Genomic DNA, 22057 nt, shown 5'->3' with positions numbered 1-22057 from the left:
TTTGGGCTCTGATTTTGAACATTGTATTTGACTTCGTCAATTTTATGTGCACCCTTAGCAAAGTGTGCACTGTTCCATTGTCATAATTTCAGTACAAACCCCCGTATGGAGTTTGTGAATGCAAAGGAGCTGGGTTTCATTGCATAAACATGATTGGCTACATATTCCCAGGTGACATTAGAAGTCCCATTCCTGTCCAATAGCAATGTCAAATTTACTCTACAAGAATTAGGGCATTCTCCAGAATTTTCCACAATCAGCTTCCCTGGACCATTTGAAAAAATTACTCTTGTATTTCCAATGCTCTTCTTCAGTATTGTATTCACTCTTTTAGAGACCTTTGCGGGTGGTTGACTATGATTGGTAACCTGATCAAATTTTAGTAATTTTTTATATAACAAAGGGTAAGTGATCAGCCTTACAGCCTCTGTTGTGCTATTTTTACAGATATATGTAATGGAGTCTGATTCAGAAATTAACTTGACTGTTGAACAATCATCTATGATCATTGGTTCTCCAATCAGCCGACCTGTTGCTCCAGAGACTAATAGCAATGCATTATGATTTGAATTTGCATCAAGGGTTGCCACAGTTAATAAGTCACTAACTTTGTCCTTATCCATGTCCTTTACAACTATAGGAAAGTCAATCATAGTTATGTTGGTAAGGAAATTTTCTTCCTTATGTATATTCCAGTAATAAGTCCCAGAAAGAGGGTTCAATGCTGCAAACAATCCTTCGGTACCAGCTACAATGCAATCCTTTTGCTTATCTCTATTCACATCAATGAGGTGGCAATTAATTTCTGTAGGTATTCTTCTCTCTCTTGTGTACCAGCCAACCTTTCCAGAACTACCAACAATAAGTAATACTCCATTCACATTGTCTGTGTTAGCGTTATCTTCCTGCCTCATATAATTGCCTCTATAAATAAAAATTAAATTTTTTGTTTTGGGTATGGCTCCATCAACGACCTGGACTGCTCCAGATAGTTCAATCTCGTCGTACGGCAGTTCCCAGCTCGTAGTTTTATCTTGCCATTCATTACTAGCGCAGCTACCGAAGTCTGAACATGGTACACCCCACAAAAATATAATAACTGTGAATATACACACAAGTATTGAGGTCACGAAGGCGCAGCGCCGTGGGAATGACATTTTGTTTGATATATCGGATTGTAAAAAGCTGACATTGTCCATTGTGCTTTCAATGGTATTGACATTTGTGTTAAACTCGTCCATATCGCTCATGCTGTAGTTTTTTGAAGACTGCAGGCCACTGTTGAAATCCAAATTATTGCAGCTGTCTGTCGTTTTGATCTGTACATTGTCAAGTTTCTGGTCGTCTTCGGACTCGGAGTCTGACAGTATCTGTTTCAGTGGTGCGTAGTTGCCACCGGTACCATTTACTGACATGGTTATTCCACAAGTATCACGTTACATTGTCAGAGTAGGCACGAATTTATACGTCGAGAATAAATATTTTTGTTGCTTCTACATATAAAATGCAAATTGCAAATAATAAAATCAATAAACAAACCACTGAAACCACGACTCCATGTCACTTTTCGTTTTTTTTTTTTGGAACTGTCATGATTATGTCGTTGCGTCCTTTGGCTCTCAGAAAAATAATAGGCTTATTCATCTCGAAATCTTTACGCAACACATCGCTACGAGAACTTAGGTACTTGTGTAAACTAACTTTAAAGCTCCGCGTCCGCGGGGCGCAACGGTACCGTGAGCGGAATGAAGCTCATCTCTACAGGACGCACTTCTATACAAAGTTTATAGAAGGCGGATATTTAGGCTGCAAACCGACCAATTGCAATTGGTCCAAGTGGATCTTCAAGGGTCCTCAGGAGACTTGACGGGAATCTACGATGCTTCACCAAAAAATGGGGGTTCTCAATTCGTTTGCCGAAGTCCATGAAAATTTACCTGATTTTGATAGTAAAGAACAAAAATATTGCTTGACTTCACCTTTCAATACAGGCAGATAATATTTTAAAAGCTCAGCAACTGTGACATTTAAAAACTTGCATATTCTGAATATATGTAAAAGACGGGGACTTTTGCGTTTCGACCTAACTTGGACTGCTCCGCAGGTGATAGCTATCCACTACAAGAGAAAAAATTAATCCGCTACCTTCAGTAAAAACAAAAACCTAATGTTTTATTTTTATAATAAAACATGCCTAAGTACTGAGGTTTTTTTTTTACAAGCGAAGACTTGTTTATGATGCAAGCGTAGTTCTTTTTTTTGGGGGACCCGCTACGTATATGTAGGAGGGATCACTGTGAACGCGATACAGGCGATCCCCCAGCTTGGCAACCGAAGTGGTTCCTTTGGGAGAAAGTGGGAAAAGGGAAGAGGGTGGGATACCTGCGTGTCCCGCCTTAGTAAGGTATAGTCGAGTTGCTCTGCTGAGTGCTAACCGAATGCAGGTGGTGTTTCAGTTTTTTTATTTGATTAGTTATTGGTGAAACTTTTGGGGGAATAAAAAATGAATATACAAGATTATAGCCAGAATGTATATTTTGTTTTTGTATATTAATTATTTGCAGTTCTTTTATATATTAGACTACAATGTTGATACATGGTATTTTCTATTATTTCAGGTAAGGTTTAAATAGTACATTGTATGTCTCGTACACATAAATTCAAATAATTACCATATTCAATACTAGAAAAGTATATCATTAATATTTCATGGTGATTAGGAGTTACTGCAAACAATACACTTTTACTTAAAAGTTATACACAAATGATGTCTATAAATTATTCTAATTGAGATTATTCAAGGTACATATATATTTATCCTATATTGTTGAATTTCACTAGCCAAACCTGCAACCCCACCCTTATTCAATATCTTTTTTCACTGTCGCGGAAATATTACCAGCACTATATAATTTATTTATTACATTCGATTTACTCTCTAAAACTCAAGCTGTAATATGTTTTATCTACTGGAAAATCATTTGAACAAAGAAAATTGTAGACATTCATGTCAATATAAAAATTGTTTAGCATTTCCAAACATATTACTTTATTTTTCAAATGGTAATATAGTTTTGATAAAATTGTATCTTGTTGTAATTTAATTAAATAACTTCAGGTTTTGCGTAAAGCGGTACACTGTAATTGAAATAAATGTAAGAAAAAACTGTGTTTATATAACATAATAGCATGCAGTTGTAATATTTCTGCGACGTCACCATCTCATGGTTCACCTAACCTGTAAAGGTTTTAACTTACTATAATGAAATAAATAATAAACAAAAATAAGAGTTATTTACATAGTCAGCCTCAAAACACTACACTCCCTATGATCAAATATACCAATCCACTATAATCCTATGTCAAGTTTTGATGGCACTTTATATTGTAATAATTATTAAGGTTAATAAGGGTGCCAAAGAAACGGAAGAAATGTATCAGTTGAAAACTGGATAGGAACAAATATTAAAATTATTAATATAACATTTGACAAATAATCCTAAGCCTTAAATGAGAAATAAATAAATAAAAATATAACTCTATAAAATAGTGTGATGATTTTTAAAAACCATGGACAAGATTAGGCATTAGTGAACAATTGGCTAAAATAGTAATATCAGCAATGAAATTATAAATGATTCGATATAAACTTTACACACCAAGATACACTTTCGACTCTGTTACATGCCACTCTGAATTCATCAAAGCCCTCACAACTGACTGGCCATTATTAAAAAGAAAAACTAATTCGATAAATTAATTTAAAAGCGATCTGGTTGTTTGGTCGATGCTCTGAAGCTCCATACATCACAACTGCAAACATTTGCTACTCGGCTGCGTCAACGAACCAAGTAAATATTTGCTGAAGCCGATATGGCACAGAACGATCGACTTTCAGGTGTCAGAAACAACTGCGTGTGAAACTAAGTAAACAGAAACGTCCGTTAAGTATATTAGACGTTCAATAGAATCAGTCTTGCGCGTAATGTTTACTCTATATACAGAAACGGAAATCGGCTTAACAAAAATAATTCATCCGCGTAAACATTTCACTAAATACCAAAGTTGAGTCCCATATTTAATACTTACGAATAAAACAATATGTTATTACACAATTTAACTATTATAAATTAAGATAGTCGGTAATTAAAGGAGCCGGCCCTTTCTAGCAACCTGTACTAGATTTCCATTACGAAAATTAATTTGTACAACTAAAATATATTATGATAAATCAGACGCCGACGACCGAGCCCTGTGGTGAGACCGACACGTCTGTAGCCAAAGTCATGGACTCCTCGTCCGTACTATATACCAGAGATTCCAACATGTTCACTGCCGAGAATTTCGTTTCACACATAAAATAATTACCATCTACGGAATATGTGTTATTTGACCAAGTGTTGCTACGTCGGGTGTTTGCCGAACACTCGATGCCGTGAGACGTAATTGTATTCTATACAAATTCAAAGACAATGAACACGTCGGCAAACATTCAGGAGGCTTAAATTAACTAAATAAATATAATACAGATCTGAGTGTTAGATCGAGTAGGGGTATTCGCCGAGATAGTCTATGAGCGTGGAGGGCAGCGGCAGCAGCCTGTGCTTCGGCGCGCACCACAGCTTCGGCGTCAGCGGGTTCGAGTCCAGCGCCTTGTGCACCGCCAGCCGCGCCGCCTGCAACAACGACGGCGGCGCCTTCCGCAGCGGCTGCTTCAGCAGCACCGGCGAGTGCGGACAGCCCTCGCGGTCCACCCACACCGTGCCTGCGCCTGCGCCGCCGCGCGCCCCCGCGCCGCCCGCGCTCGCCGCCCGCGCGTAGTGCTGCACCAGCTCCACCACGCACCGGAACCGCGGCATGTACCGCGCCAGCGGCCGGTCGCAATCTAACCTGCAACCAACAACAATAACACCATCAATATTATTGTACCAACTACCAAAGTGCAAAAGCCGAAAACTTGCATGAACGTATGCAGACGTGATTTTTATGATACATGAAAACTGTGTACTAATTTCATCATTACTGCACTCATGTTAGATTAATACTTGTGTAAAATTCGTTGCTAAGCTGGATTTTATCTTGTTTTAATAACAATTTACAATCGATTAACCGTGCATCGTTAACACTATCCTCTATTAAGATCTTGTATGATATCTTGACAGCCCTTAAATTGTATGCAAATCTTTAAATAGTTGTTATTACGTTCTATATTATAAAGAGTGTGGTTTATACAGAAACTGTAGTACAGAAATAAGCAATTAAACTCGGTCAAATGACGTGTCTTTGGGTAATAAATGTTGACGCAACGTACAAATTGCATAACCATTTCTATGTATTTACGCTTTGTAAACATTTCCTCGTAATTGTCTTTTGTAAAATAACTAGAAAGTTGCGCGTCAATTATTGTTCAAATAAACAATGCTATACCGTGTTTGCACATGCGTGTGTTACGCAAATCGTGTGGAAATGGGGAACGTACGTAAATGCTACGTAATTTTCTTATACAAAATCTATTATAACGAACGTTATCGCAAAGCAATTTGTGTGTATAACAGGAAATTGGAATTAAATTGTTGCTACTATGAAGTTTTGTATTTCAATTTCATGCGTAATAATTTATGCAATTCGTTGAAAGACTGAATATATACCAACAGGAATCATAACTTCTTGCTAATATTATAATTATGAAAGTTTGTGAAAATGTTTTGCATGTTTGTTAGATGTAAACGCAGCATTAGCCAAAAGCATTTAGATGAAATTTGGCACACGAGTGAACAATGTTCTAGATTAATATATAGGCTACTTCTCATCACAGTAATTTGCTCCCTTGGGAAATATTGGAATTAATTAATCTGCCTTTTTAAGTAGATGGTGCTGGCAAGCAGTATGAATAGTATTTTATGTACTTTGAATCGGGAAAGGATTTACTCGCGGGCGTAACCGAGAAGAACACTTAGTGATCTTATAATATTACAATATATTTACCTAAAGAAGCCCTGTTCGTAGTGCAGCCGCACTGATGTGGGACCGCGTTCAGTCTGTACGGAGAGTGAGAATATGAAATTCCTATCACCGGAATCTCTCACGACAAATGCACCGATACTCGCGTCTTTTAGTAACGTTCGGGCACCCTGGAAAAAAAGAAAATATATTTAAAATATGTAAAAAAAAATATGGTGAATATTTTAAAATTTATACATGTGAACAAATATAATATGAAGGGATAAAATTAAAGTTAAAATGAGCATAAAAATGACACAAACAAGTCGTGTTATCGCAAGACAGCTCCGTTCGATACGTAAACAATACTACGTATGGAAAATCTGTTAATGTGTTGAAACGTGTTAAATTAAAGCGTCAATTAGCGATGAAACGAAAAATGAATTCTTGTTAACGTAATGGAAACAATAAATATTGTTTGTCCACATCCGTAATAGATTCTTTTGACCAGACTAACACGATCAAGATTTTATACAGCTTGATTATCTTTATGTGCGGAACTGCATAACTATGGATTAAAATTCCAATAGGTGCACTACTGAAGGGGTTTCGAAAATAGATTTTTATTTAACTCTTAGATAGAGGGAACTAAGTTTTATATGTATAATTTTTCAGCATTATATTTACGTAAATAGCATAGAGTCTTTATAAATCGATATTCCGAATTAATATATATTATATTAACTGCGAGTACATTTTTATTTATTTGCGACAGTTTGTTGAGAGGCAGTTATATAAGTATAAGGTGTTTCACCAAATTTATGCAAAATGTATGGACTTGTCATAACGGGAAGTTAAAAAATACATCCGAATATAAAGACAGGAAGTGTATCAAGAAAAAGGTTAATAGTATGTGGACAAGGCTTTAGCATATTCAATTTTTCCTTGGTAACGTCAATGTACGTATATTTTATTAAATTGTATTAAATGTCTGGCATTGGTAAACCTTATAGACTGATTATCTGTTACAGTACTGAACACTTCCTATACAATTAAAAACAGTTTTAACCTCTATTTATTACTGTTGGGAAACTCTTAACAATTAACTAAGCTTTAAATAGTTTCCTCAATCTATTATCATAATGGGATTTTAGAGAACCGAAGTGATGTCAAATTTCTATAAGGAAACATAAATCATGTTCCATCAATCGCTAATAGATGGCGCTACGTGCCGCAAACAAGGGGAAAACAAAACTAACAAACCTGCCAATCCAGGTTGCCGTAGTACCAGCCCGAGAGCCTCAACGCGCTGAGGGTGTCTGCAAGCCGCTTCAGCTCCTCATTGTAGGGTGTGGGGATGAGTGGCGATGATGGTGTGGCGTACAGGGGCGAATGTGGCAAGTATGAAGGCTGGATCGTGAACGGGGGAGGTGTGTGTGGTGTCGGTGTGACGTGGCATTTGTCCGCTGCTGACGTGAGGGACACGCGCAGCTCGTGCCTGCAGTTGGGGCAGCACGCCACGCCCGTCGACCAGCCATTCAGCGGAACACCCACTTCCACGCACGCATCTACAAACAAAATAGAAATGAATTATACTTTCCGTTAAATACTTTTTAGTTTACAATATTATCACATAATTGGACGTGGCTAAAGGCCCTAACCGAGAAAACGGCCTTGAGCAATTCGTTCCATACTTCGCGGCGCGTGAGTAGCGAACGCGAATATTGGAATAGGCAAAGATATACGAATAAAAAAAAATTGATTGCAAATTAATATACTTTAGGAAGAAATACACATAATCAACAAATTCAGTGCCATTTTTATTACGATATTAATGAAACAGTATCCACATCATCCATATTTTATAAATTTAGGATAGATATCTTCTCAAAACACTATAAGTGCGCCATGTAGCTGGGGGTAGCACCTTAATACAACTTAATTGGTTGTTAATGATGTGAAACCCTCATAATTAATCCAAACCGTCTATCAATTCGCAGATTAAACAAAGAAATGAATATACCATCCATATCATTTAAAATTATGTAAAAACTTTATAGAAATATTATATAGAACTATTGTCATTATCATTTATCATACCCATTTGTGATAAATGTTAAGAAATAAGGAAAAATGTAAGCAGCAATAAATGTATTTTACATTATATCAATATCTTTGTGTTATGATTACTAAATTAGGTTTTCTAGTATTATACTAATATATTATAATTATTTAAAACTTAATATTTTCCTAGTATGTTTCACAAGATATAGAAATATGTACATTATCATTTTAATCAATATTGGATTATGTTTCTCGGTGAAGTATGGTTTTGAAAAATAATTAATAAAAAAAAATTTTGATAGTGTTTAAAATAGCTTCAATTATGATTTAAGTGTAAAACACATATTGCAATGTATTCATTTAATTTAACCAAATCAATATAAAAGAATATTATGTTGCAAAACATAATGTTGATGCCTTTTATGTATTAATACCAAGACCTTGCAATGTCTCTCGGAGTGTTCCTAAATACTTATCTTTTAAGATATGAGATATCACTCTGCCTACACATGTTTAGTTTATCTCATTTATTTAGAGCTGGTTTGAAGATAACAGATGTTGCTATGATACATATACTATATTTACACAAATTTATATGATAATGATTACTCTGGATTTTTTTATAAAATTGTTACATCAAGTGATTGTACTCATTTGTACATTATTGTATCATTAAATTGAATTTGTAATTTTAAATCATTATTTTTTTTTTACAAATATATCTAATTTCAATAATAAAAAAAAGACATTATAACATTAACTAAATAATACTTTGATTAAGTTAATTTAATTTCAGTAAGATTTTCTCTCAACATCAAGCCAATGCATGTTTGTAATAATTTTAATAATTTATAGAAAAATGGCTGGATGTGGGAAAATTATTTCATTTCTAAGGACTCAGTTCCTCAAACCAGGTGTAGCACCAGAAAGGTAAAAATAAACAATCACATTATTTATGACCATATAATGTGTCAAAATATAAAATTAAGTAATTGAATAGCATTATAAAGGAAATGTGTATTTTAATTCTCAAAACTTGTATCTATGACATCAACTAATTGTAGGATTGAGTTGTCATACTTGAAGTTGAGTTTGGATATTACATTTTATAACCTATTCGCTCAATAATACGGAACTAATTTGCAATATAACCAACAAAAACTTAACACACTTTAATTTATTAATCTTCTTTATAGAGCAGATGAGATTTTTTTAGATATAATGTTCGAAAAAAATATTTATCGGTCTTGTGAAATTATAACCTCAACTTACTCTGCGGATATATTCTGGCAGCGAGAGTCATGTTCAATGGAAGAATTGTTGCTTCACGCCTTTCAAACACATTGGTTTGCTGTCCGTTGGACGATTTTGGGATCCACCCACGTAGTTCCCAGAGGCCACGACTTATTCAGTTAGTCGCGTGTAAAACACATCACCAAACATTGTTTTGAAATTGTTGTATTTTATTTACAGTTGTCCACTTACAAGCGTATAAAACTTGATAAATTTATAATAAAATATGTATATTATATTTATAGTAAAATAAATAACTTTCTTTTAAAATTGAAACGTCATCCACTTGAAAAACACTCCCGAAGTCACGGGAATAAAGACGGGTTTGTCTGTCACTTCAATATCGGTATCGGTAGTAACAAACTACAAGCGCGCTCTGCACGGTGATGCTAAAACTGCTAAATCGTGTTACTCGGCGAACGATATAAAACGGAATGCGCGCTGCGCAGCGAAGCCCAATGGTCCAACCGTGTACCGAGAACCGACGCTACGATATGAAGTATGAACGACGCGGCACTGGCGTGGCGGGGGCGGTGTCGGGTGCGGGAAGGGACCAAGCAACAGACCGATACTACATAACTCGAACGTTCACTGACTTCCGAGAATTCATTCACCGACCAACAATAATTAACCAGTTATCTAGTCATTTGCTATCTTCATTGTATCCAATTTACTACAGTTGCGTGGCGCCCAATTTCTGCATAAAGCTTAATCTGATTTATGTTGAAGAGCGATAAGGTTGCAGGCTTTGTTTTTACTTTACCTTTAACCCTATAATTATCTTAGTGTTTAAAGTAAACTTTTTTAATTTAAACAACGTTTTAACAAGAATTAAGCCGCCTTTACAACTACTATAAAATAATTAAATATTATAAGTATGTGCCTATAATACTAATTTTAGAGTCGGTGCTATATTAAATTTTGTATCGTATACATAATATTCGTGTAAATACTTTAACTTGAGACCTAGGCATTTGAGCAGCCTTCCATTTAAAGACTGATAGTGGTTTTATAAGATTTTATAGGCTACGGTAATAACAGTTTAAGAATATGTTTACCAAGTTAGAAAATTATAAGTACTTATTGTTTTTTATATAAATACTTACTCGTGACCCGATTACCGCTTTAGCTAAGGATCGACGAGTGTACGATCAGTGACGATTTTTTTCAACACGCTACGTTGCGTCGTGTCGTGTCATTTCATTTTGTGTATGACGTATCCAACTGAGTTTTATTTAGCCGTTGATTTATAAAAGAATTTTTACTTTTTCTACAATTTATGTTTCGTTCTAATTCCTGTCGTGGGCTTAAAAGAGAAAGTCAACATTTTGTCGAGACTTTTTACTCGATTACGTAACACGTATACTGTACAGTGAATACTCAGTTGAGCAAGTCATTCTAAGAATGAAAGTAACGTTCTTAAAACGGATGACTTCGTGACTGCTGTTACAATCAAACCATGTCCTTTCGGGAAGAGATATGTAGATGGAACAATAATCCTAAAATCTGTGTTTGGCTGAACGCTTTGCACGTATTTATACTTCCTAGTAAGTATATCGCTATCACGTGGGTGACTTCCACCGGAACGCTAAATATAGGCGAGGGTATGGTATCACCCTTACATTCCATGGCATGGCGCGTCCCCCTTCACCACCCTCCGCCACGTTTCGATTATTATGAAACGCGGTCGAAAGCAACGACTACGATTGTCAAATAGAATACAATTTAATTTTGGATTAGTGAATAGTAAATTGTATTTTTACATACGGGCTGCCGTGGTTAGGGACATGTTTAGGATTGCTCTACGTAGCAAGTGGATACTAGGTAAGTACGTAATAATTACATGATGATTAATTAATAGTTAATGTACCAACTAGCCTACCTATATATGTTTATTTGGATTTTAATATATTATGTTTGTTGCATGCGAACTCATTTGAAAAACAAAAGTTCTTACTTAATTTAAGCATAAAAAGTTAAACCGTAACATTTGTACAAAGGTAGGTAATATTGTATAATTACCTTATAGTCTATAAACTATGTTTTCAGATACAATTACAATACTTATACACATTAGAAAAATAAAAAAATATTTAGTATTATCAATCCTTGTATCTCAGCTTTATCCATTTCCTCCAAGGCTTTCATGATTTCAAATTCCTCTTGTGTTTTATCAACAAGTTGGTATCTGCCTCCATATAGTGAAATTATGAATCAACGTCATAACCTGAATAATAAACTACCTTCGGAAATTTTAAAGTTCTAAAATATTTTGTATCTTATGATGTAGTGCATAATGCCTACGAAATTATTTATTTTAACATCATTAACTATGGCTACTTACTATGAATAAAAAGAATCTATAATTTCTAAACATCAAAATGTACCCTGAATTATAGTGTTGTATAAAATATTTTTTGACGTAATTGCAATTATAGTAGGTGTCGCGAACATCTAACCGCTGTGGGCTGTATGTATATATTCATTTGCCTGTGTCGTGTGCTACTGAGTGGCTTTACCTTTTACAATAACGTCACGACTTAGAATTCTACGAAGCGCGTTTGTAACCAACAGTGGCGCATTTACCAATCGGACGTGGGATTCAGAGTAAAATATAAAGTTACTTATTATAATTACAACGAATCATACTTTAAAATCATGAGTTCGATTATTATACCAAACAAGACGTTTGGTTAAAAACAAGACTATTTGCATCGCCAATATGTTCAAGCTCATTGGTAAAGTAAGATAATGTCATGAAAACGTATCATTATGAATGATTTGTTTTTTTAGGCTACAACTAAATACTTGTCTAAATCCAAAAAAATGTATACCAACGTAAGTACTTACCTACGTATTTTTGATAGAATTATCGTTTTATACAAGTTAGCAACATGCAAAAACTTAACAGAATAGGTTAATGACGAATTCTTAAAGCGCTTCCGAGTTTCGATTAAATGATTAGATAAATGGATAGCTGATGCCGTCCTGATACGACATCTGCCTATCATTAATGACTCATTCAATTATCGTTTATGAATCATAAGCTTTATTTCTTACTATCCTACAAAAGTAGTATAGTTGTGTTGTTATTATTGTATAATAAAAACACTAAAATGATTACCTGTTGTACGAGTCGTTGTCATGTTCATACAAGTCATAAGATAGAGATACTCGTTTGAAATGCTAAAACAACTGCCTATTAAAATCGTTGTCAACTTTATTACCGCAACTTTTACTTTTTATAATTCTTTCCGACCCCGACACTTATAACGTACTTCCGTGTAACTGTAAACTTCTTCCGAATTTAAAATGAAACCTGTTTTTTCGTATGTATAATTTATTTTGAATATTAAAAATGTGTTCGACAGTCGTCGTTTCTTCCTTTTCGAGTTAGTGGCCCCCTTTCTCATATAAAAATAGTCGTTATCGCACCTCGATGCTTATTAGCAATTTGAAAATATCCAAAAATTTGTGCATCTAAAGATGTTTTAACAAAATTGTAACTACTTCATTGTGTCATGCTTTTAACGAAATTTAATACCATTTTTTGTCATGTATAAATTGAGTCACTTGTAAAAATTAAGCCTGCTCTAAAGCAGGAATTTGTAAAATGGTTAGACTCTAAAGTTTAGTAATTTTACGAATAGCAAAATAGCGAAATTATTATCAACACACGCCATAGACTACGTAAAGCAATGTGAAGTGCCCAATCGACGCGCGCATTGCGCAGGTGTTCCGATTCGCATTCGAGCGTGCCATAGAGAGCGATTCCCCGTAGTGCGATTATATTCGGCGTTCTCGGAATCCCTTACCTGCGCCTGCGCAGCTTTCACGACCATCTGCCGGCTGTCATTGGCGCAAACGAAACCCAGCTGCTGCGTTTTCAATGCGCTATACGAGGAGATTTATTTATAGTAGTAAATCACAATTAAAAGTTTAATTCATGTGTGAGCGTTAGGGTACAGGCGTGTGTGCAGCTGGGTCCGCATCGGTTCATGTGGCAGGATTAAGTACTATTGTAATGGCTTTTGGATTATTATCATTGTATTTCTACTTAATAACTTATATTCATAGACTAGTTCATATTTATTCATGCCGAATTTAGTAAAAATAATCTTAAAAAGGAAGTAATTAAATAAAATACAGAGATGTTCACTACCAAGTATTTGATTTTATCAATGTTTGCAACATCCGAATAACTAGTTAAACTAGGAACCTACTTACGAATATCAATTTAAATACATAATGTAAATATTACATGCTAAAAATGGCCTTTTCTTATATTTATAAAGCTCAGGTCGTTGACCAAGTACGTAGAAATTACTATGAAAAAATATACCTAGTAGTAGTAGGTACCTATATCTATTTATTTTATTCTTATTGTATCTAAGAGAATTGTATAAGGCAATAAAATTAATGGTTCACTGCTTCTAAAAGTTAAGAAATCAGGTAAAGATATATTTGTTACGTAAGTATTCTGTATACCTATTTTATTTTAGTGGTAGCCTTTACAGCCTTTGTGAGATAAAAATGTATGTCATGTGGCGTATGTACGCTACATATTTCGGTAGGTCGCAGCGTTTCACGGAACTGGCTGGCATGCTTCGGCTAGTTCTAAATTCAATTTCACACGACCGTTTGTTCTTAGTATTTTTTGCCAGTGCGGAAGAATGAACAAATGAATTTACGGATTTCGCACCGATAACAATTTAAAAATGTTTTGTCGGTGCAAACAATACGTTCAAGCGACAGTTATGAGCATACAGAGTACAGACATAACGGTATAATAGAGCAAAGATCGAAAATAAACATCGTGTGTTAGTTACATTCACAACGAAGTAAGTTTCTTTCGTGGTAAATATTTTTAAACTCAAATTATATTTTTATCATCTGCATTCACAAAGTAGCATGAAGATTTTACTGATATGGTATTTAAGATATCGCTGTTTTTCACCTTTTGTTATCATTTCAGTGTTTATTCTATAAATAAATAAACATTTCCAAATATCACATCTGTTTCATGTTTTCGGAATTCGAGGCGATACATTTTCAAGTGAACGAAACAAATTCTAACGATAAAAATTTCAGCAAACAGGTTTACTGTTTGTTATACATACTTCGTATATTAGGTATTATTTTTACATTTCTATAAATTATAAATATTATACAGTACATAAAAAATCATTTCTTTTCATTACATCAAGCGTAAATAAGTGAGGCAACTCGCAAAAGCTTCTTGATCGTCAAAAGATTAATCCAAAATAGTAATGCTTCAGGAATGTACAAATATCAAAACCATGACTTCAACCATCTAGAATATACTGCAAATAATGGACAATTATCCTTGAATATAACAATTTTATAACATGTTCGAATTCCTTTATAGGGCAGATCTCATGACAAATAATTCATATCACATTAGATCCAAGTGCTTGGCGCTTAACGGTCCGCGTTAACATTTCCTTCCGAGGAATTCGTAATAAATTATGTTGTTACGTACAAATTGAACATGACAGCGAGAAATACGAGTGTTGTAATAAAAATATAAAAATAAATTGCTTTACACCCACATACAAATATGTTTAATTTTATAGATGTAAAACTTATTCCTAGAACTACATGTTATGTACGCGAGATTCGCAACAAAGCGTTGATGATCATTAAAATGTTTACCTTACTAGTACTGTTTAATAGATTTATTTACACGGATTAAATTCAACGCTTATATAACATTTAAATTAAATGTGATTTATTGTTTGGCGGCATTCTCTGTAGAAGATACATACTCGCGCCATCTTTTATGGGTATGATAGACGCTTTATACATCGTGTTTTATCTCTATTTATCGATGTGTTATGTATGTAAATGAGAAACATAGAGTAATAATAAACAGGCGCCACAATAGCGCAACAGGGAGGCACTTTGTACGCGCAAATCCTCACGCAGTGAAGTCATGCAATTTTGCATATTCTAATGACACTCTTATGCGACGGATATGGATTGTACGTGAATTTCGTTTAATATAGTATAGTATAACTATTGTAGTAACTTCAACAAATGTTATATGACAAAATAAACTAAAGCTAGAAGTATTTTGAAGTATTAATGTCTATTCGTGGCTCTACATAAACCTTTTCAAAGAAACAAAACATTCTTAAAATAAATTCGTAAACCGAAGTATTAGTATTTCAAATTGTATTCATGTTTAAAAGAATTACTTTAGCACTGGCAGCTATAACCGTGCGATTGCGTATTCTACAAGTATTATAATGTAGAGTTTATATTATGCGTATTGGCTCGTGCCATAACAAGTTGTTCTAAGAAAAACGACATGCAAACAACATGTACCTATGTTGCGACGTATTTATAATATGATAACGAAAAATAATTATGTATTGTTGATAAAAACCTGGACTAGTGCGAGTTGTATATGGATCCTATAAGAGTTTCTTTTGAGGTACGGATTACGGAACCCTAAAAATATTAAAAATGAAGGTTTGACTGTTGAAAATGTGTTATTCCATTGTTCGCGCTATAAAAAATCGCTTGATTTACTTCTGCAAATTTATTCAAATTCCAGGAACACAAACGTTTATCGTGCGATGGAATATTGACGTCTGCGATGAAAATAGACCACAGCTAGATGTTACACAAAAATGTGTGTGCGTTTTTCACTTCAAAAAGACACGCCTGAGCCTGGAATTCGAATTTAATCCTATAATAGCCAAATTCCATCATATCGTGAAACAGAAAAAAAGTCGAAAGTGAAATCCCTCACTTGCGCCCTACCTGTTTAAAGTTGTGAACGTTTGTGTACGTAAACTATAATTAATAATAACCCTACACAGTACGCATATAGAGTTGAATATTAAGTGTCAGTATCTGAGAACATCATCTGCAGATACCAGGACAACAAAGCTTTGTGCACCTCGTTATATACCAATCCAAATAGATTGGAAGGCCTGTACATAAGGGTGTGTACACAAGACCATTTACATGAGAGTTCATTGATCTGCACTATTGTAACCTGTGACAAACCGGACACCGAGCACTTCGTTTAATATTGCGTTACAAATTACAATGTAATTTTACTCTAAAGTTGCAACGTGAAGACTCGAGCACATGCTCCCTATTAAATCATGGGGGGTGGGGGGGGGATATGCACGGCGGTGTGGGTGCACGCCTCTCCCTACCCCTGCAAGAAAAAGCGTGTGTAGAAATATATAAAAATGCTACACGTGCTTTTATAATAAATATTGAATCCAAACTATTGAATTGCATTTCTTATTTGTATAGCTGCGGCTTATAAATAAATATATAGAATATATTTTTAAATTAATAGCACCTTTCAATGAGAATAAGTGTAGTCTATATACAGTTAAACAAATACGTTGTATGGACAAATAATCATTTGAATAACCTCGTCTGTTTCTAAATACGTTTAAGCATTGTAAACTCACAAAAGGTGGGCATTCAATACATTGAGAGGTATCTGAAGCCTTTTACTTAACATTGTATTGTTAGCGAATTGTATTCTGAAAATTCTGCGTTATACGACTATATCTTTCTAGGAACAACTTTAACAACGACTTTGAGATATAAATTGAAATGAGCTGTATAGTAGATATTTGTTGAATAGATTGTCTTTTGTTTAGCGCTAATACATTTTGCTAAAGTAAATTGAACCTTAAAATTGTGTCGTTAAATTCTTATCGTCTGTGGAATTGTGTGCTGTTAATAGATTTAAGTGCTTTAATAGGAAATGCAATTCAATCAACGAAAGTGGATTACCACTAACATCTCCTACTAATAAGTACCTACCTTTTGTATATAAGATAAAATATTAGGATGAATATTGCATGCAGAACGCGCGCTAAAAACACGCAGAGTATGCGTATAAAAGTCACGCGACAACTGTTTTTTGGGCGTTTTTTTTTTCAATTGCTTTGAATGACGAGACGAGCTTGCCTTTCGCCTGATTGTAAGCGCTACGACAGCCCATAAATAGTAGAAACAAAATCAAACACCTTGAATTACTTTGGTAGTATTATTTTGGTATTCTACTGCACTCGCCATCCTGACATATGAGATGTTAAGTCCTATTATGTCCAGAAAACACTGGCTACAATGTCCTTCAAACCGGAACACAACAGTGACTACACACTGCTGCTTGGCGGCAGAAATAGACATTGCGGTGGTACCTACTCACGCGGACTCTCACATATGAGAAACCAACCACTAGTAAAAATATATTTCGTTATTAGCATAGGCAATACAATATAAACGGTCAAATCATCTATACTCTAAAAATATTACATAAATCAGTGTCGTCAAAGTATAAATACCTATTGGCTAGTCACATAACCGGTGCTTGATTATTCAGGCAAAATTAAAACATTCCAGCATCTGTATGATTAATCTGTTGAGTAATGCCTCGTTTGGTTCGGAATTCATTTGGTGTTTGTCCAGCTATGTTTACGGCGAATCCTATTTTAATCTAATAATTATTGAATTGTATGGGTTTCGTATTCCGATTAACATTGACAAATAACAACAATTTCTAATTATTTATTTTGTTATCTCTGATTCGTTGTTGGTTTGTAATGGCTTTAAATGAAAATAATGAATACACGCCTAATAAAAACCCATGAATATAATATATACTGCTGCAGATATATATGTTCGCCCACTTAAAATACATACCATATAAAAATAAAACAAGTATTAATTCATTCTAAGATGGCGCCGATTGTCTATTGAGACTTTTACAGTAGTGCACAACTTTTGTATTCTTGGGTGAGGTAATGTTGATCTTATACGTCATATTATGATTTGGTTTAATTCCTTCCTGTTCATCTACTTAATTAACACATTTTTTGCTCTTAATAAAATGTACTTCTAGTTTGCAGTTTGTTCAAGATTCTAAAGAATCATCTGCTGTAGTTTGCGTGCGATCGTTCCCTACCGACTGACAACTCTTTTGTCGCCTGTATTTTCAATTTAATTGGACAATTTATCAATATATTTTTTATTTTTAAACCAAGGTCCAGTTAGAAAGCGAAGCGCCCTTGAACCAAGCTCGCTATAAATTTTTTTATTTATTTGATTAGACATTTGACTGATTATAATTTATTGTAACTTTCGACAGAACGAAAAACAAAATGCCGATACCCAGTAACATGAGTATGGGTTTGACATAGCATTTTCAACGTAGAAACGTTAATTGGACATTAAATTTGTTCTAAGAACAAAAAAAGTGTTAAACAAGCATTAGTCAGAAACTGAATTCCGTCCGTGGAACGCGCATGAGGTACGCGTAAACAGAAATATTTCTTTATCTCCTTCCATTGAAGCAGAAGTGATTAATATTACGTCTAAGAACATGATTCATTTGTACAATGCGATTTATACAGAATTCATTCACCACTGACAATCATATTAATAAATATCACGTAGGTGTAATAATTTCTAGTAAGAGTTAAGTTGAAGATACGGGGTAAACGTCCCTGTGACCGAATCACCGTTCAGTTCTTAAAATTTATTTACATATAACCTTCATGTTTGGTTAATATTTATTTATATTGACTTATAAATTTTAATTTATGCGCTACTCGTGAGTATAGGTGTCTCAAGTTCGCAAAACGTAGGTCAAGTTAACAAGAGTTATGTTATGAAAATTAAACCGTCTGTGGTGATATCATGCACTGATATCAATGTCAACAATGTGGGTAGGTAGATCCTGAAAGGTTGAATTTACGCAGCCATGCTACCTAAAAAAATCTAATTAGATGTATCTATAACCAGGTTATATTAAATCATTAGCGGTGACTTATTTTTGGTTATGTATTTTATAACCAAAGAGCTATAGTATTTTATGAGGTACCTAATTCAATTTTGAATTGCCTTAATAGGCTATTTTTCATAAACCATTCAAAGTTTGAAATACTACAAAATGTGACACGAATAAATATATTTTCTATGGGACTTACTTTAATATCGTTGAGCTTGTATTTTATATAAAATAATTAAGTGTAAACTTAGATAGAAACTAGTATTAAAACATTGAAAATCTCATGAACTTATTAACCTACAATTTTTTTTTCATACAGATTCCCTAAAACATGTTAATATGTATTATAATCAAAATCAAGCTTGGATCTTTAAAAGGGGTCACTAAATACTAAAGAACGAAAAGGGTATTATTTTAAGCCCATAAGTGGATGTAAAAAACCCACTTGTGTTTTATGAGGTTTATTAACATGAAATTTAATAATTGCCTCTTGACTTCATTAACGATAACAAATATTTTCTAAAACAAAATTGAAAAATAATCATTTACAATTAAGATATATTTTCACGGAATGGCAAGTTTCTGGAAACAGATAATTATAGGAGAATTCGAGAGTTCCGAGAATGTCCATAACGTTATCTGACAAAGCATCCTTGCAGTTTTACTTACATTCAGATGGTATTTTTACAGTATAGTTACATTGCTTTTGAATTTATTCACTGTACGTATAATATATGTACAATATTCCCTTTTACGTGAAAAGTATTATAATATGACTTGTGATTTTTTATTATATTCTGATTTATCGTAAAAGTGATCTACCACAGTACAACGGTACCTACCTATATGTATTTATATATTTAACTTGTGAACAAATTTTGAAGAGTTTGTTTTCTGTTTGAACGCGTTAACCGCTGGAGTTAGTAACTTCTGATTCGATTCTAAGAAAATCTTTCGGAACTGAGAAGCTATAATTTTCCTGAGTACAACTGACCTTATTATCCTATAAGTTACTGTAAAATAACCTATTTAATGTGGGCGGATTAGCGAATTCCAACGATTTAACTATGGACGAGAATTTCAAGTCAATCAGTTGCAGAAGTTTCTTTTTACGTTTAGTTTCGTGCAAGCGAAACAAGGCGAAATTCTACAACCCTTCCCTTACAGAACAATATATTATCACTCGGGTATTAGAGGAGACACACATTTTTGTATACTGACTTTTTTGTCTGCAAATAATAAAGGAATTAATTGCAACACTATAGATACTAGAGTCAGATTGCAATACTAGAGTCTTACTTATAAACTTGTTTAAGCGTTAAGAGGTGCTTAAGAATTGCTTAAATAGCTGTCAAAAACATCACCGGATTTCTAGTTTATACCTTTTTAAGAGACGAGATGGCGGGTTTTCACTCACAGCTGATCGAGTATACTTGTGTTTTACTTAACATAGCTTTGCGAAATTTTTATAAGTAAGGTCTTCAGCGTATATCAAAACATAATTCCTCGAATTTTGCTAATAACGCCTTCGTTTCAATTAAAGCGATGCACTCCGCAATATTCAACATTTGCAACCAATTTGGGTCATTTTCGGTTACTACATAACCAACTGTTTGCGGATTGGGAAAACATATCTGCAATGCTGGAATATTCCGAAATACAGAGTGCGATCATCGTTACAGCGTACAGGGCTTTGGATTATGTAACTAATGAGATTTAACAATATCTGCTCGATGTTTGGATGTAACATGTATTACTTTAACGTAGGTAAGTATATGATAAAAATTACATCCCCATTTTCAAGAACCGATCCCAATCGCTTTTTTTAGATCAGTTTTTTTGACACGCTTACAAACGAGTTATTTTGATTGGTTCATTCTTGGAATCGGATTGAAATAGTTTATTGAAAATGGCTGATAGTCGTAGCTTGTCTAAAACACTGATTCCAATACAGTGGTGAAGGGAGCAATTGCCCAATGCCCAGGGGTTCATGCTTGCATGACACAAAGCATTACCATTCTCCTTCGAAGATACATAAAAACGGCTCACAATGATCTGTCGCCCAGAGCGTCGCATTAATTAAAACCGCCACTATTCCAACATTTAAGGACTTTACAAAGCCGATTTTTAATAAAATAAAATCGAAGACAAAGAATTTTGTAGACTGATATAGTTTATAGATACAAACATTCTGTTCAAGTTGATACCACTTGTCTACATCTGTAGTCAAGTAATGCGGAGGACTATAGAGTTCTGATTTAGAGGATATTGTAGCCAATGTAGCTATTACGATACTTTTCCTAATCAGCTAGTGGCGCTAAGTGCATTGTAATGCGATTGATCTCCATCTAGTTATTTATGGATAGTTGATCCTCTAACGAACTTCATTCATCACTCGTTAATATGAAAAAAACATAAATGTCAGCTTATATGACTCGGTTATTGCATTGTATTGTTTATAAATATATAATCCCACTGTCTGGTTGTTATTATGGCACAAAAGTTATCTGCGTAATCTATTTATGATACATCACAAATAAAATACGCACGTTGATTTCTCGGAAACATCGGTCACATAAGTTTATTGTTTTCGCTTGTTCGTGATGATTACGTTTTTATTTGTATACTTACTGGGATTTGTATTCCTTCTCTGGGATATAAGTAGCATTAATGTAATAGGATATGATCTAGTTGTGTACCAAATTTCATTTAGAACCGTTTAGGGGTCGCTGTGTTTACTACTAACAAATATCAAGTATATGCACAAACATTCTAATTTATAATAATAATAATTGAGGTTTTTGTAATGAATACATATTTTTTGATCTTCCTAAAATATCTATACAAAGATAAAATGATTATTTACTTACAGTACAACGTCGATTATTCCAATTAACTGGGGACATGGGTGTCCGGAAAACCGATTTATTCGAATAATAGAAATGAATACTATGTACGTACCAATGT

General features: G+C 34.1%; 2 protein-coding genes across 3 annotated transcripts in view; both read right to left on the bottom strand.

Moving 5' to 3' along the window:
* On the bottom strand, positions 1-1685 carry LOC115443650 (protein FAM234B). The gene has a single exon (XM_030169131.2). It carries the CDS (start codon positions 1413-1415, stop codon positions 81-83), a length of 1335 nt encoding a protein of 444 aa, XP_030024991.1. The 5' UTR covers positions 1416-1685; the 3' UTR covers positions 1-80.
* An 832-nt stretch (positions 1686-2517) lies between these two features.
* The window catches only part of LOC115443639 (suppressor of cytokine signaling 2), a 31825-nt gene continuing 12285 nt past the window's right edge, over positions 2518-22057 (bottom strand). Inside the window, exons 1-4 of one of the 2 annotated variants that reach the window (XM_030169117.2) lie at positions 9277-9842; positions 7204-7508; positions 5986-6131; positions 2518-4890 (exon numbers count right to left, since the gene is read on the bottom strand). In XM_030169117.2, coding sequence (XP_030024977.2) covers positions 4539-4890; positions 5986-6131; positions 7204-7508; positions 9277-9307 — 834 coding nt within the window. In that variant the 5' untranslated portion in view covers positions 9308-9842 and the 3' untranslated portion in view covers positions 2518-4538. Of the gene's footprint in view, positions 4891-5985; positions 6132-7203; positions 7509-9276; positions 9843-22057 lie in introns of those variants that run through there. The other variant, XM_030169119.2, reaches the window with a different exon arrangement.

The sequence above is a fragment of the Manduca sexta genome, chromosome 12 (assembly GCF_014839805.1).
Source record: "Manduca sexta isolate Smith_Timp_Sample1 chromosome 12, JHU_Msex_v1.0, whole genome shotgun sequence".
Lineage (NCBI taxonomy): Eukaryota > Metazoa > Arthropoda > Insecta > Lepidoptera > Sphingidae > Manduca > Manduca sexta.
This window is presented reverse-complemented; position numbering and strand designations above follow the sequence as displayed.

Bases quoted from the DNA above. Each gene is read 5' to 3' on its own strand.
- LOC115443650 (XM_030169131.2), bottom strand. From the start codon at position 1,415: ATGTCAGTAAATGGTACCGGTGGCAACTACGCACCACTGAAACAGATA.